Genomic DNA, 13,092 nt, shown 5'->3' with positions numbered 1-13,092 from the left:
AAATGAAGTCAATAATAATAATAATAACACAAATAAATTAAATTAATTTCACAGTTCTCTGATGTCGGTTAATGATCACATGAAAGCAGGTAAACAAATAAAAAAAATGTTTGTACAATTATCTAAAAGTAATCAAAAAGGAGTTTTATTTGGAACTTGGAATCAGTAACCCATTACAATTTGTATTAATCTACCCAGGACTGGTTATTGTTATTTATGTTCTTGGAGTGTACGGACCTTAATAGTAAGAGTCTACATCAGAGTCGCTCAGTCAGTGAATGTTCAAACTAAGACATCGCTCCGCGAGTCATTTTTTCTACTATTGAAAATAAACCTGAAACTTTATGCATGGCCTACTTTAGGGTCATGAGCTATATTGCTCATATGACAATTTACGTGTAATTAAAGATTTATGTTCACAACATAGTTTTGTTGTAAAAAATTATTTAAGGTACCTTTGTTTAGAAGCATAATCAACATTTATTATTTTTTGTAAAGCAGGGAGAACATTTTTGTAAAAATATATGACACGAATACAATCAAATTGTAGTATTCAATTGAAACTAATTGAATACAATAACTGACTAATTAATTAAAACCCTCACACACTTTACCAATTTAAAGTATGAAGCTATGCCCTCAATGAACTTAAACTGCAGAACAACCATTGAGTGATTCTGTAATTTTATTTAGTCTTTCTGCATAGCAACACCCTGAAACCAGTTAAAACACCACTCACATTTTCATCAAAAAATATATTTAAAAAACTTGCTATAAATCGTGAGAGATGGTTTAATGTTAGCAAACACAAAGTTCCCCCACCACTTATCCATCAGACCTATAAATAACCACATACCTCGCTGGCTCACTCGATCACGTCCACTCCCACGCGTATACATGGGCCCCGGAGGGATGGATGGAGGGGGATGAGGTTGCTAGGAGACCACTGGCAGGCAGGTCATGTGACTGGAGATGACTGGCACTGGTATAGAATGCAGTCTCACGACACAATACACACACACACACACTCACTCTCATCACCTACTGTTTTAAATGGTGTAACTTAAAAATTTTCATAAAAGGTGTCTTTCACCTTTGAAAAGCCCTCTGTTTCACACGCTCAATGCAGGTTAGATAATATGGCTCGAACGATTGGGTCTCGAAATGATACAGGTGGACACTAACAGGGATGACAATAGAAATCTTCGGCTAACAAAACATTGATGCACAGTGTGAAAGGTGAACACACTAAACACATACACAAATTCATTTAGCTTTACATCAAAGTAATCGAAAAAGGATATTGAGCATGATTAAACCGCTGTTGATTAAATGACTGTACAGTTTATAGATGTGTAAACAAGAAAAAGCTGCTTGTCTGTTTTTAAGTGACTGATGATGACTTAAACGGTTGTTGAGACCATGATGTAATACTGTATGCGAGTTAAATTACAGTATGTCTGTTCCATCTTCATACCAGAGGCAATTTTGTGCATCTTCTTCTGTGAATGATAAAGGTTTGACTTGCAGGTCTTGCTGATTTAGTGATACAGGCATTAATGCTATTTGAGACCATGATTTCGTATTTCTTATTATGGATATTGTATTTGTAACAGTCATTATGAGGAAATGTACAGGTACACTGAAAATTCAAAGGTTTGTAACTTTTTAAGTGGTTTAAAAAACAAAATTGCCAGCATTTTGTGGAAGAACATTGTTTTACATTTACATTTAGTCATTTAGCAGACGCTTTTATCCAAAGCGTCTTACAAATTAGGACTAAATTAAGCGAGTCATCATGAAGAGGCAAAAACAACGCAAGAAGTGCTCAAAATACGAAGTTCAGGCATTATTCAGAGTAGCATAAGCCAGATAAGTGAGGTTTTAAAGGGAAAGGGAAGGTTTTTTTTCCATTTTATTTTTTTAATGAGGTTAAGTGCTCACAGAAGAGATGGGTTTTCAGCTGTCTTTTGAATGTTGTCAGTGATTCTGCATTCCGGATGAGGGTGGGGAGAGCGTTCCACCAGCATGGAACTGTGAATGAGAATGTTCTGGAAAGTGATTTTGTGGCTTTCTGTGATGGAACCACGAGACGTCGCTCTTTGACCGATCGTAGGCGTCTGGTAGGGATGTAGACTCGTAGGAGTGAGTGAAAGTAGGAGGGAGCTGAGCCTGTGATAGATCTGTAAGCAAGCGTCAATGCCTTGAACTTGATGCGAGCAGCGAGAGGTAGCCAGTGCAGAGAGATGAACAGAGGAGTGACGTGGGCCCTCTTGGGCTCGTTGAAGACAAGACGATGCACATGATGGAAGTCTGGCCAGAAGAGCATTGCAGTAGTCAAGCCTAGAAATGACCAGGGCCTGGACGAGAAGTTGTGTTGCATGCTCAGTAAGGAAAGGCCTGATCTTCCTGATGTTGTGCAGTGCAAACCTGCATGATCGAGCTGTCTTAGAAATGTGATCTGTGAAGGTCAGCTGGTCATCAAACGTTACTCCAAGATTTCTGACCGACCTTGATGGGGTGATTGATGATGATTCTAGCTGGATAGTGAAGTTGTGCTGTAGAGACGGATTGTCAGGGAGGCAGAGAAGCTCAGTCTTTGTCAGGTTGAGCTGCAGGTGATGTTCCTTCATCCATGTCGAGATGTCCGCCAGACAGCTTGAGATCCGTGCAGCTACTGTGGGATCATCTTGTTTTGGTTGTGTTTTGGCTCTGCATGACTATGCGGGTTAATATGATCCTTCATCATAGATAATGCTTTACAATTAACTCTGTTAGAGAGCTACATATGGCAATTTATCTGTTCAATAAAATACCTCACTCACCCGTTGGGAAACGTCACCCAGACTGACATCTGAAACACGTGTCTGAACGTGACAATCTCATTGGCCCACGACAGTACATGACGTCATTACTGGTGCGACCGTGAGTATAACAGGGTGCCTGTAGTACACGTCATCAACTTCTTTGTCTGAAGGAGACGTGGGCAGGCATACCTGAGCATGGGATTCTCACTCCCTTTCACAGGGAACCATGGTTACAGTTGTACCCAAGACGTTCCCTTTCGAATGTGAACTCGCACTAAGATGCTATGGGGAACAAATACCCTCTACACCATGCTGAGGGGGATATCTGCCACATCAGCTGTGTCGAAGCGATACCACAATGGGCAGAAACATGATGAAACAACGGACTTAACTGCCGAGGTCAATAAGCTTCCCCAATTGATGACTCTCAGTGACAAAACTCTCTAAGGCCAAAACCCAAGCTTCAAACCCTAAACAAGGAAAGTCCCAGCCTTTACAGCCTTCCTCCCTTCCTTGCAGGCCCAGGCAAAAAGAGCCCGGTCCAAGGACAGCACTCAAAGGTCTGGCAGTGTCAGTTTCTAAAACACTAGACACTGTATTTGAGGGAATACGGCCCGGGAACACCCAAGGAGAGCCAGCTACTCCCAAATTCAGTGCTCACCCCTTGTCAGGTGAAGGGTCCAGAGGAGCGGAGGAGCCTGCTTAGACCCTCACAGAATGGGAAGGGTTCTACTCCCAGATCCAACTAAAGGATTACCATAGTGAAACACATTTTAGAAGAAGGATTGAATATTGACTCATTATTTAAATTGTTAATTAAAAAAAAAAAGAAAAAAAAGTTACATAGTGTACCTTTAATAAAATCGCTCAAATCTTAATTTAAATCTCTTGAAATTTAATATAAACCTGGACATTTTTCAGTGAATCTTCTCACTTGTTTTTCAGCTGCTTCATTATTCGTCCATCCAAGAAGGCTGGGTCTGTGAAAAGCGAAATAAAATAAATTGAACTACATTTTATCTTCAGGTTTACAACATCTAACAAAAAAGATACGCTTACAAATACACTTTGTATCACTTTATTATTTTTTAGACGAGTATGAGAAAGCAACTCTTCTAAGCTAACTTACATTAGGCTTCCATGCAACGGCTTTTTACGTAAATCCAGAACTGTGATCTAAAAGAAAAGAAAATAGGTATTACATTTTTGCATCCAGATTATTCAGAAGCACAGGAAGAAAGAGACAGAGATTAAGTGAAAGAGATATTCAGCAATGCTTGCTGCTAAATATACCAGAATGTAAGTGCTCACGCCTCCCTGAGCATTCACCTTGAGCACGCCAGGCTCACCACCATTGGAGGAGGATCCGGGACACCTCACGCTCTCATTGGCCATGAGTGGCCAGCCTGTTGCTGGGCTGTTTCCATGGAGATGGCTTATCGAAGGTAGTGCTGGAGCCTCACTGGGGAAATAGATGGGGCAAAGATGGTTAATGAGAAAAAGTGAGGATTGTGTGTGTGTGTGTGTGTGTGTGTGTGTGTGTGCATGAAAGAGAGAGACTAAATGGATTGATGTAATGACGCATAAAAAGGATGGATTAAGCAAAAGAAACAGGTTGGTCGTATGTGGCAAATAGAGTGTGTGTGTGTGAGTGAATGTGTATCAATCACACGTGTGGAGGAATGTCATCATCGGATACGATGGATTACCGAAGAAGATCAAGATCAATGCACATTAACATATGGCCTATCTATGTATGGATTTTAAAGTTTGATGTTTTAAGACGAGGGAAATCAGGTGAAAGACAGAAACATCCATTCGGAGGCATATACATCTGATCAATAAGCTGCTAAAGCCAAATCCCTCTATATTTTAACACTTTTCTTGCATGATGAAACACATTAAAGTGAACGTACCTAAAATGATCATGAGATTTTGACTGACTGAAATCAGTCCACTCAGAAAAGGCAGAAAATGTAATACCACTACACTTAATACCTAATTCATCTGACTGAAGGTTCTGGATGGACTTTTTTTAAAATATTTATATATTAGCACATCTGCTGGGAACATGATTAGCGTAATCCGACAGCTAAAATAGAGAAACAGAGAGGTTATGTTCAAAACAAATACAATTATTTTAGCTTTTTCTTACCTTAAATTCACAAATATGATTAAAAAAAAGATTAGCAGCATATTTTTATATGATTAAATATTATCTTCACAAAAAAAGGCTATGGTGTAACTTCATGACATCTATAAATTCATAAACACTTTCTTTGGAAAATCATGGCATACGGTAAGAAACATTACTGATTTGTTCATAATTGAACACTTTTTAAAAAAGCCAGCACACTAATAATGAAGTGTAACCAGTGGCAAAACAAAGAAGAAGTGGCAAACATTTCGGTCACGTGACCTTTCTCTACACATGTGACCGAAACATTTGCTACTTTTTATTAAAGCACTTTTGCTTTTAAGTGTTTCACTATTTGGAGTTTTTGGTCTACGCACCTCATTTAGACATTTTTTCATTTTAGACCCATTCTCACCAATGCATCCAAAACAAATCGATGTCTGACAGCTGCATAAAGTTACCTTGGCCTAAATCAGCATAATTCAATTACAATGTTCAGTATCTAAAAATTTGAATGTTTTCATTTGCAGCCAATGAGTATTGTAGATTAAACAGATGAGAATAAGAAGAAATGGGACTTCTTCCAGCCATTCTTCTTAGTCATCATGCATACTGTTTCTGTATTTTGTAGCAGGTGCCATTTCAGGATGCTGGAAGCTCAGCATCAGTAGAGTGTGATTTTTACTAGAAAAAGCCAATAGAGTCATTCAGCTGATGTTTGTTCAGCTTCCTCGTTAGTGTCCACTGACCTTCAGATGTGTTCCAGAGCGATACTGAAGGATTTGCCACGGAGACCAATCTCTACTCATGCAGCACTGAAGCACGTAATTAGCTCTGATCGGATCCTATGGTTTTAATAATCGGAGATGTGTCGAGCAACATGATTCTGATTCATTAAAAATCTAAGGATGACTGTAATCACTTCATTTACAGGGAGCAGCATTTGATCTTAAGGGTTTATATGTAGCTTAATGTATGAGATTAAAATAACATTAGTCGGTCTTTGACTAATGATTACTTTATTGCTTTGAGAAAGATTCAAATTTATGAATTATTAACCTCAACGTCAACTGGACATATATCCTCATTTCACAGCAGGGAATTCAACTACAGCAACTGACGTGAAGTTCGACATGCTGCTATATTCCTTTGCACTGAAACTATTTAAAAATATTAAAATATTAAAATATCTCAAATATTTTCATTTAGATTAATTATTCAGTGGACACTAATGAGGATAACAGGCTGTCTTTATGACCTCATTAATTTTGAGTACAGTAAATTGAGAAACTAAGGGAAATATTTATACTTTTATATGTTTGTCACAGTATTGGACCATTAAAATGAAATTTTAATGTGATTGAATGTGGCAAAAAACGTGACTAAAAATATAATTTCTTAAAAATAACTTTAATTATAAATTGAAAATAGGCATCTATTAAATATGCACTGAAGTTCCTTGAATCCACACATTATGAGATTTGACGCACATACAAAGGATTAACAATGTTTTCGTTTTTATTTGTTTTTTAACTATTTTATCTCAAAGAATCAAGGAAAATTGTATTCCTTATTATATGAGCCCTTTAAGTATAAACCTGCTCAATTCAAACACAAATGACTGGAAACAGAGAGAGCGCCACAGAAAAATACATTAAACAAGCCCAATGCATGCTTTAATTGAATTATGAATCCACTGGGGACCATGAAACAGCCTCAGCTCTGTTTGTATCTCATCCCAATCACTCTAAACATTGAGCTAAATGACATGGATTGATTTTGAATGGACAGAGACTATTCAATTGAAATGAATCAAAGCCAATACAACTCAAGAAACGAAATGCTTGAATTTACAAGCATACGCATAACAATATTAAGGCAGGTGAATGACCTTGACAGTTAGTTCCTGGACAAGGCCTGCGAAATACTAATAAATTATTCGAGAATGAAGTGTTGCAGAGATTGAGCTCACTTCCGTAGCGGTTAATGTGAGGAACGGCGCCCTCTGCTGTTTTTGGAGGATAATACACGGTCCTATCTCAATCTCCTTGTTTAGTGGCAATAAGGAATTAACGTGACTGATGTGATTTTATTTAATTTTTTTAGATGTGTGACAAATAAATCAAACGAAACGAACGTCTAAGTCCCGCTATACACACCTAAAACGCATTATACAGACATTGTACTAAGTTTATGGGCAAAAGATGTGGCGACATCTTGTGGTCGAATGACACCATAAAATTACCTCAAATCGGAGCATTATCGAAAAGTTACTCATTTTCTAAAAGACAACATATTTACTAGTTAAATAAATAGGAAATGAAACTTAGTTTAAGTAGAAATGAAAATTAAGAGATATATTCAGTGAACTGTGACTAGTTTTGTTTGCCGCGTTTTCTCACCTGCTCGATTAACAAGTGTCCTAGTAGGTCTGCATGTAATTACCAGAATCACCAACCTTCAAAATCCCAAGATAACACAACCATAGTTGTCACCAAAATACCATAACAGACTGTCTACCGTCAAACTGTCTGTTAGAAAATCCGATTCAAGCTAGTAGCTGCATGCTTTGTATGATGGCTGGTTCATAGCAAGTCACTGGTGGAGGCTAGATCAGCAACAAGGTCAGAGGTCATACAACCTTTAAGTGGTCAAGCAGGTTTTTAGATGGTGGCGGGTCAGTGAGCTAATGATCAGCTTGCACTAGCTAATGACCAGTCACCTGTTTTTTTATTCCTGGAACAGAGGAATTGGTGTTTGACCATCCGTTATTGTTGCTATGTTGAATTTGTATGTTCTGTATAACTTTATGTAGGCTAATGCACATGAACAAAAGTCTTAGGGATAGGTGTTACAATGTTACACAATAATAAACCTATACTATTTTCACGGATAATGAATCTCCCTCTCTCAGTGTCACTCCTTTAGGCTATATAATTGCTCTATATTTCCCCTATGTTTTAAATAATTACTTAACTTTTTAGCATTGTGTAAAATCAATACAATGCCATATATCCAACAAACACACCATTGTTGTTTTATTATTTATCTGATCCAATTAAAAAATTTTAAATCGAACCTTATTTTCTATTTAAAGAATTTCTCTGTTTCCTGTCAGTGAACTTTTTGATGGGTTTTAAACCCGCTGTGACATCTGGTTATAGTTATGTAACACTAACTGGTGCAACATGCTGTAATATAGTACTTCCATGGGTGAAATTCCCAAGTGGCTGCTATGTAATAATTCTCTCCCCCAAACACACATAGGCGCTTGATATCCAAATCCTTGTTTTACATCTTTTACATTGCTGTCTTAAATATAACTACAACTGAAAATACAGTGATTGCATGGATAGTCCCTCAGTTGTGACCCTGAGGTCACATGCTTTGCTCAAGGACACAATGGTGATAAAACAGGAATGTTACTTATTTTTTTCTAGGACACCCTCATTGGGAATGAAACTTGCATTCCTTGTGCTGTTAGCCATAACCATACCTCAAATTTTATTAAAGGGCAACATTTTTTAAATATTAAATTCTCCCAGGCAATCTTTAGCATCTTGGAAATGGGTTTTCACACATATTTATTCACTGACTTGAATTAAACGCAGCATTTTGCTTGAACATCTGCATCCACAAGGGAAGCACACAGCTTCTAGTTTCAGCTTATAGGAAGCCCATTATCACTAACTGATCGCAGATATTCCTCACAGCTGGACTGTTTTTAATGAAGGCCTGGTTTAGTAGTCTGATGCAGTATTTTGTTACTGCATGTGGCCTGAATTAAGTTGGATAAAACATCTGGCAAATGACATTTCTGTTTGAGTTAAGATTTACATCAAGTATGTTCTGAACTATCAGCTAAAGTAAACAGAAATTGCTCACTGCTAAAGTACTATCCAAGGAGTCCCATTGTCAAAATTGTTCCGGTTAACTTCAAACATTTGTTCACTTACTAGAACGCACCATAACCCCCTGTGAGCATCAGCTGCTCGCTATATTACCTGCAAGAAATGTCATCATGTCTTTTTTGCAGTCATTATAAATGAAAAACGAGGGCATATTTTATAATGCCGCAGTATTTTTTAACAGCTATGATGAAGAAGCACAAGAAACAAATCAAATCACACCAGGAAGATATTAGTCATGCCCTGTGTTATACAGGCATGCATTTTTTAATGTGTGACCTCATAATTGTGTCTCATCAGTAATTGAGGCATCAGTTTCCCAGTGTTTTGTGGTTAAGGCCCTTGTTAGTGCCTGAATTCATGTTTGCACTAGGGAGGATAATAAGACACAACCTATGTTCAGACTGGAATACTGCTATTTACACCATGCAGTGCAGCCATATTTATTACAAATATGCAACATTTTGATAAATAGTATTCCCATGACCTAATTATATTGCATATTTAATTTAACTATGTTAAGAGATCAAATTTGCATTGGAATTTCTGGGGTTTATTATTAATATTGTAGTACTTTTGTAATATTTTTGTAATATTTTGAATTAGCTTTTTTTTTTATATTTTCAGTTTTCATTTTACTTTTACTTTGTGTTAGTGATTTTGTTGTGTTATGCTTTTTTTTGTAGTTTTAGAAATTTTTTTAACACTTCTATTTAACTTTATTTTTTATTTCAGTTTTAGTCATTTTAGTTCTACTTGAAACTAACAGCATTACATTTCGGTTTTAGTTGCCAAGGCAACATTTCTAATTTATGTTTAAGTTTTTAATCTGATATTTATCTTTTATTTTATGTCAGCTTTCAGATTTTAATAGTTTTAGTTAAATTTTTCTGTCATCATTTACTCTCCCTCAAGTTGTTCCAAACCTGTATGAATTTCTTTCTTCTGCTGAACACAAAAGAAGATTTTGAATGTCGGTAACCAAACAGTTGATGGGCCCCATTGACTTCCATAGTACTTTTTTTTTCATTCTATATGAGAAAAAAGAAATGCATACAGGCTTGGAACAACTTGTGGGTGAGTAAACAATGACAGAATTTTCGTTTTTGGGTGAACTTTCCCTTTAACAAAAACAACATTGGTCCTTACTTAATAGTGTGCTTCCTCCCATTTAAACGAATAAAATGTCCTCCTTTATGCAAATAGCCTACATAAATATTGAGATTGAATGTGGTTAAAAGTCTAAAAGGCAGCACTGAGATGTTGTTCTGGCACATGTAAATACCACTTTTGTGGCCACATGGAGGAGCTGTCTCCTTTTACCGCCAATAGTCCACCACTTTCCACATCTCTCCCAGCACGTGCTTCCTAATGTATCGCACCTTATTCGCGATTTCTTTCCCAGCCACCTCGTCATCTCTTTATCCACAACAGAGGTCAAAAGGCTGAGTAAACACGTCTGAAGAATGACCAAGAGGGTTCTGCACCTTCATTTTTCTCTCCTTTTACCTCATTGTATCGTCTTCATTTCCGTCGTTCTCTCCCTCCTCCTCAGCTCGCAGTCTCTGCAGCCAGAGGTTAAACCGAGCATTAGCCCGAATGGCCCGTTTTAAATCGCTGATTGCACATCATTGCTATCAACATTTAATCATGGCCTCAGTCTCATCCCCGCACGCCCACAGCTGACTTAACAGGCTCTGACACGGAACAATCGCCACACTCAGCTTGTATCTCATCAGAGATGGAGCCTTGAGATCCAACTCATTAAGGAAAGGGCTAACGAATGCAGGGTGACAGGTGCTGAAGGAGGCAACGTCGTTAAAAAAAAGTCGCTAGTCGCGAGCCGCTGGAACTGGTGTTGTTGTACACTGGCGCTTGAAAGGGTAAATTAGCAATGTATTCATTATGTCCTCATGAAAGCGATGTCAAGTCGCTGTGCGCAAGTGTTGAGGCCAGTTGGGTTTCAATTAGAGAGAATGCTATGAAGAGTTAATGGGAATTAACATAGAGTATGTGCTGCTAATGAATCAAGCAGCCTTTTGGTGGGCAACAAATGGCAAACAGTGTCTGACTCAAGCAGCCTGCAATCGCCTGCTTCTTCGGGGTGTCGTGAGGCATACAAATGACCCGAACGGCAATGAACAATAGTTGATGTCTTTGCAATGAAATTAGCATATTAATCAAACACAACAGGGGACTAGTTCTCATTGAGGTAACTGCATTCTCCATGGTGATTGGTTTTAAATTTCATGCTACCTGCCTGGGCCTTGTGATCAAAAGTTATGGGCTGTCAGAGTTTTCCTTATAAATCACACTATCGTAGTAGGCCTACCAAAAGTCTTTCTGCCATATTTCACGTGGGGCCAAAAAATAGTAGCCTACCATTTGTTGTGGGCTGCATCTGAAATCGCATATCTGAGTAGGTTATTTTGAATAAGAAATTACTTTGCGACTGCTAAAAAAAAAAAAGTACGTATGAATGCAATCCGGACATAGCCTACTACATTCGCCATGTTGTCCTTGTCATGTGACCCACCACGCGATAATGCGTCGCTTTACTTCCATTTGGCAAATTCCAATCGGAAGTGACTAGCCGTCCACAACAGCCCAGGCGTCAAGGCTAAAACAAGGCAAAATTTGGTCTGTCAGTGAAAATTTAATAGACGTCTAAACCATAGCCCAAGAATAGACTAGTCATCAATTAGATAAAGAAATGAAATGAGTGAAGAAATTAAACCAAACACCTTGTAATCACTGTTTAATGTGCTTACATGATGGAATATCACATCTCGCAAGTTATTTTGGCAAAAACGACATGTAACCAAATTCAAGGTTATTTTGGCTTGAAGTGGGCTACTCATAGCCGGACTATATCGGGTCTATAGTTAACCTGTGTCAAACTCATTTTCACTGAGGGCCACTTCAGCATTATGGCTGCCCTCAAAGGGCCGGTTGTAACTGTAAGACTTTTAAAATGTTAATATATTGTCTCTTTATTTGATTATTACTTATTTAAGTTACAAATATTGTATATGCATTTGCAGGGGTGTTTCTAGGTTTTAAAAACATCAGGGGATGAGCCCGAAACATCAGGGGCTCGGTAATAATGATTTGATACAGAGAATAATGTATATTGTATATATGCAGGGGCAAACTGGCTCAAAAATTCAGCCTTGGCACTGGCCACACAGCACACATTACCACACAGTCATGCGTATTCAAATGTGAGGTAGTTAGGGGGGTTCGGGGACATGCTCCCCCAATAAAATTAGGATTTCTCAGACCTACATATGTGCATTTTAAGGTGTTTAAAGGCCAAAAAATTTGGATAACAATAGCTTTAAAAGCATGTCAGTGGGCAGTAGCATAAATTATTTGTCAAGATAACAGATTCTTAAACATGAGAATGAGGATAAATGTTGCAATGTATGATCCACACTACAAAATGGAAATGCAGAATGTTTCTGCTTATTGTTGACAATACACAATCACATATTCCAAACAGGAATGGCCTTAAATGAGAAATCTTTCAAGGATGATTTTGCATAGATGTTACATTTCAATCAAAAACCAGTGCAATCTTTTTGTGTCCAGAGGCAAATGAGCAATTTATATTAGCATTAAAGATTGGTTTCAGCAACTTGTTTCTTTCCTGAGTTAATCAATGTTTTTGGCACTAATCAGTTTAAAGTTCAATTGTTCACTCATAAAGACAGTCACTTGTCGCCACCTACTGGCTTAATGATGCAAGTGGCGCAAACACAGACAAGCGGAGTGACACAAATGGTGAAAAGGCTAATACTGGTACCTATATTAAAATAATATAAAATATCAATATATTATTCTTCAATCATATGCAGCAGAATCTATGCAGCAGAATCAGATTTATTTTTTGACCAATTGTCAAAATAAAGTATAGTCCTACAAGGCTATTTTTATCAGAGCATGAGCAGAGCAGGGAGAGGACCAGTGAATGAGAGGATCGTGATTCGTGTAATTTTACCAGTGTTGCCCAGCACGGCTATACACACCATGTTACAGCACAGTAGTGCTATTGCAAAAAGAAACAAGTCCAGAGAAATTTCATGTCGGCAGGTTTTTTTTTTTTTTGCGGACTTTGCCTTTCCGGTGAGCGTGAGCAGAGCTCGCAACACAAACACACACACACACACACACACACACACACGGAGGTTGCAGCGGAACATTGAGCAGAACGCGCTGTGAACACGGAGTGGAGAGC

The 13,092-nt window shown here is 37.9% G+C and overlaps 1 protein-coding gene across 1 annotated transcript; it reads right to left on the bottom strand.

The window, feature by feature from the left end:
* Window positions 1–3,474: 3,474 nt before the first annotated feature.
* Window positions 3,475–10,415, bottom strand: LOC311300134 (uncharacterized protein; the record flags this gene model as incomplete). The annotated part of the gene is made up of 5 exons (XM_084424268.1): window positions 10,362–10,415; window positions 4,101–4,269; window positions 3,937–3,983; window positions 3,742–3,787; window positions 3,475–3,552 (listed from the first exon to the last, which is right to left on the bottom strand). The coding sequence occupies exons 1-5, from the start codon at window positions 10,364–10,366 to the stop codon at window positions 3,475–3,477; spliced, it is 345 nt and encodes a 114-aa protein (XP_084280394.1). The 5' UTR covers window positions 10,367–10,415.
* Between the last annotated feature and the right edge of the window lie 2,677 nt (window positions 10,416–13,092).

Source organism: Rutilus rutilus (assembly GCF_951802725.1).
Source record: "Rutilus rutilus genome assembly, chromosome: 11".
Classification (NCBI taxonomy): domain Eukaryota; kingdom Metazoa; phylum Chordata; class Actinopteri; order Cypriniformes; family Leuciscidae; genus Rutilus; species Rutilus rutilus.
Note: the sequence above shows the minus strand (reverse complement) of the source record. Positions and strands in the feature narration are given on the sequence as shown.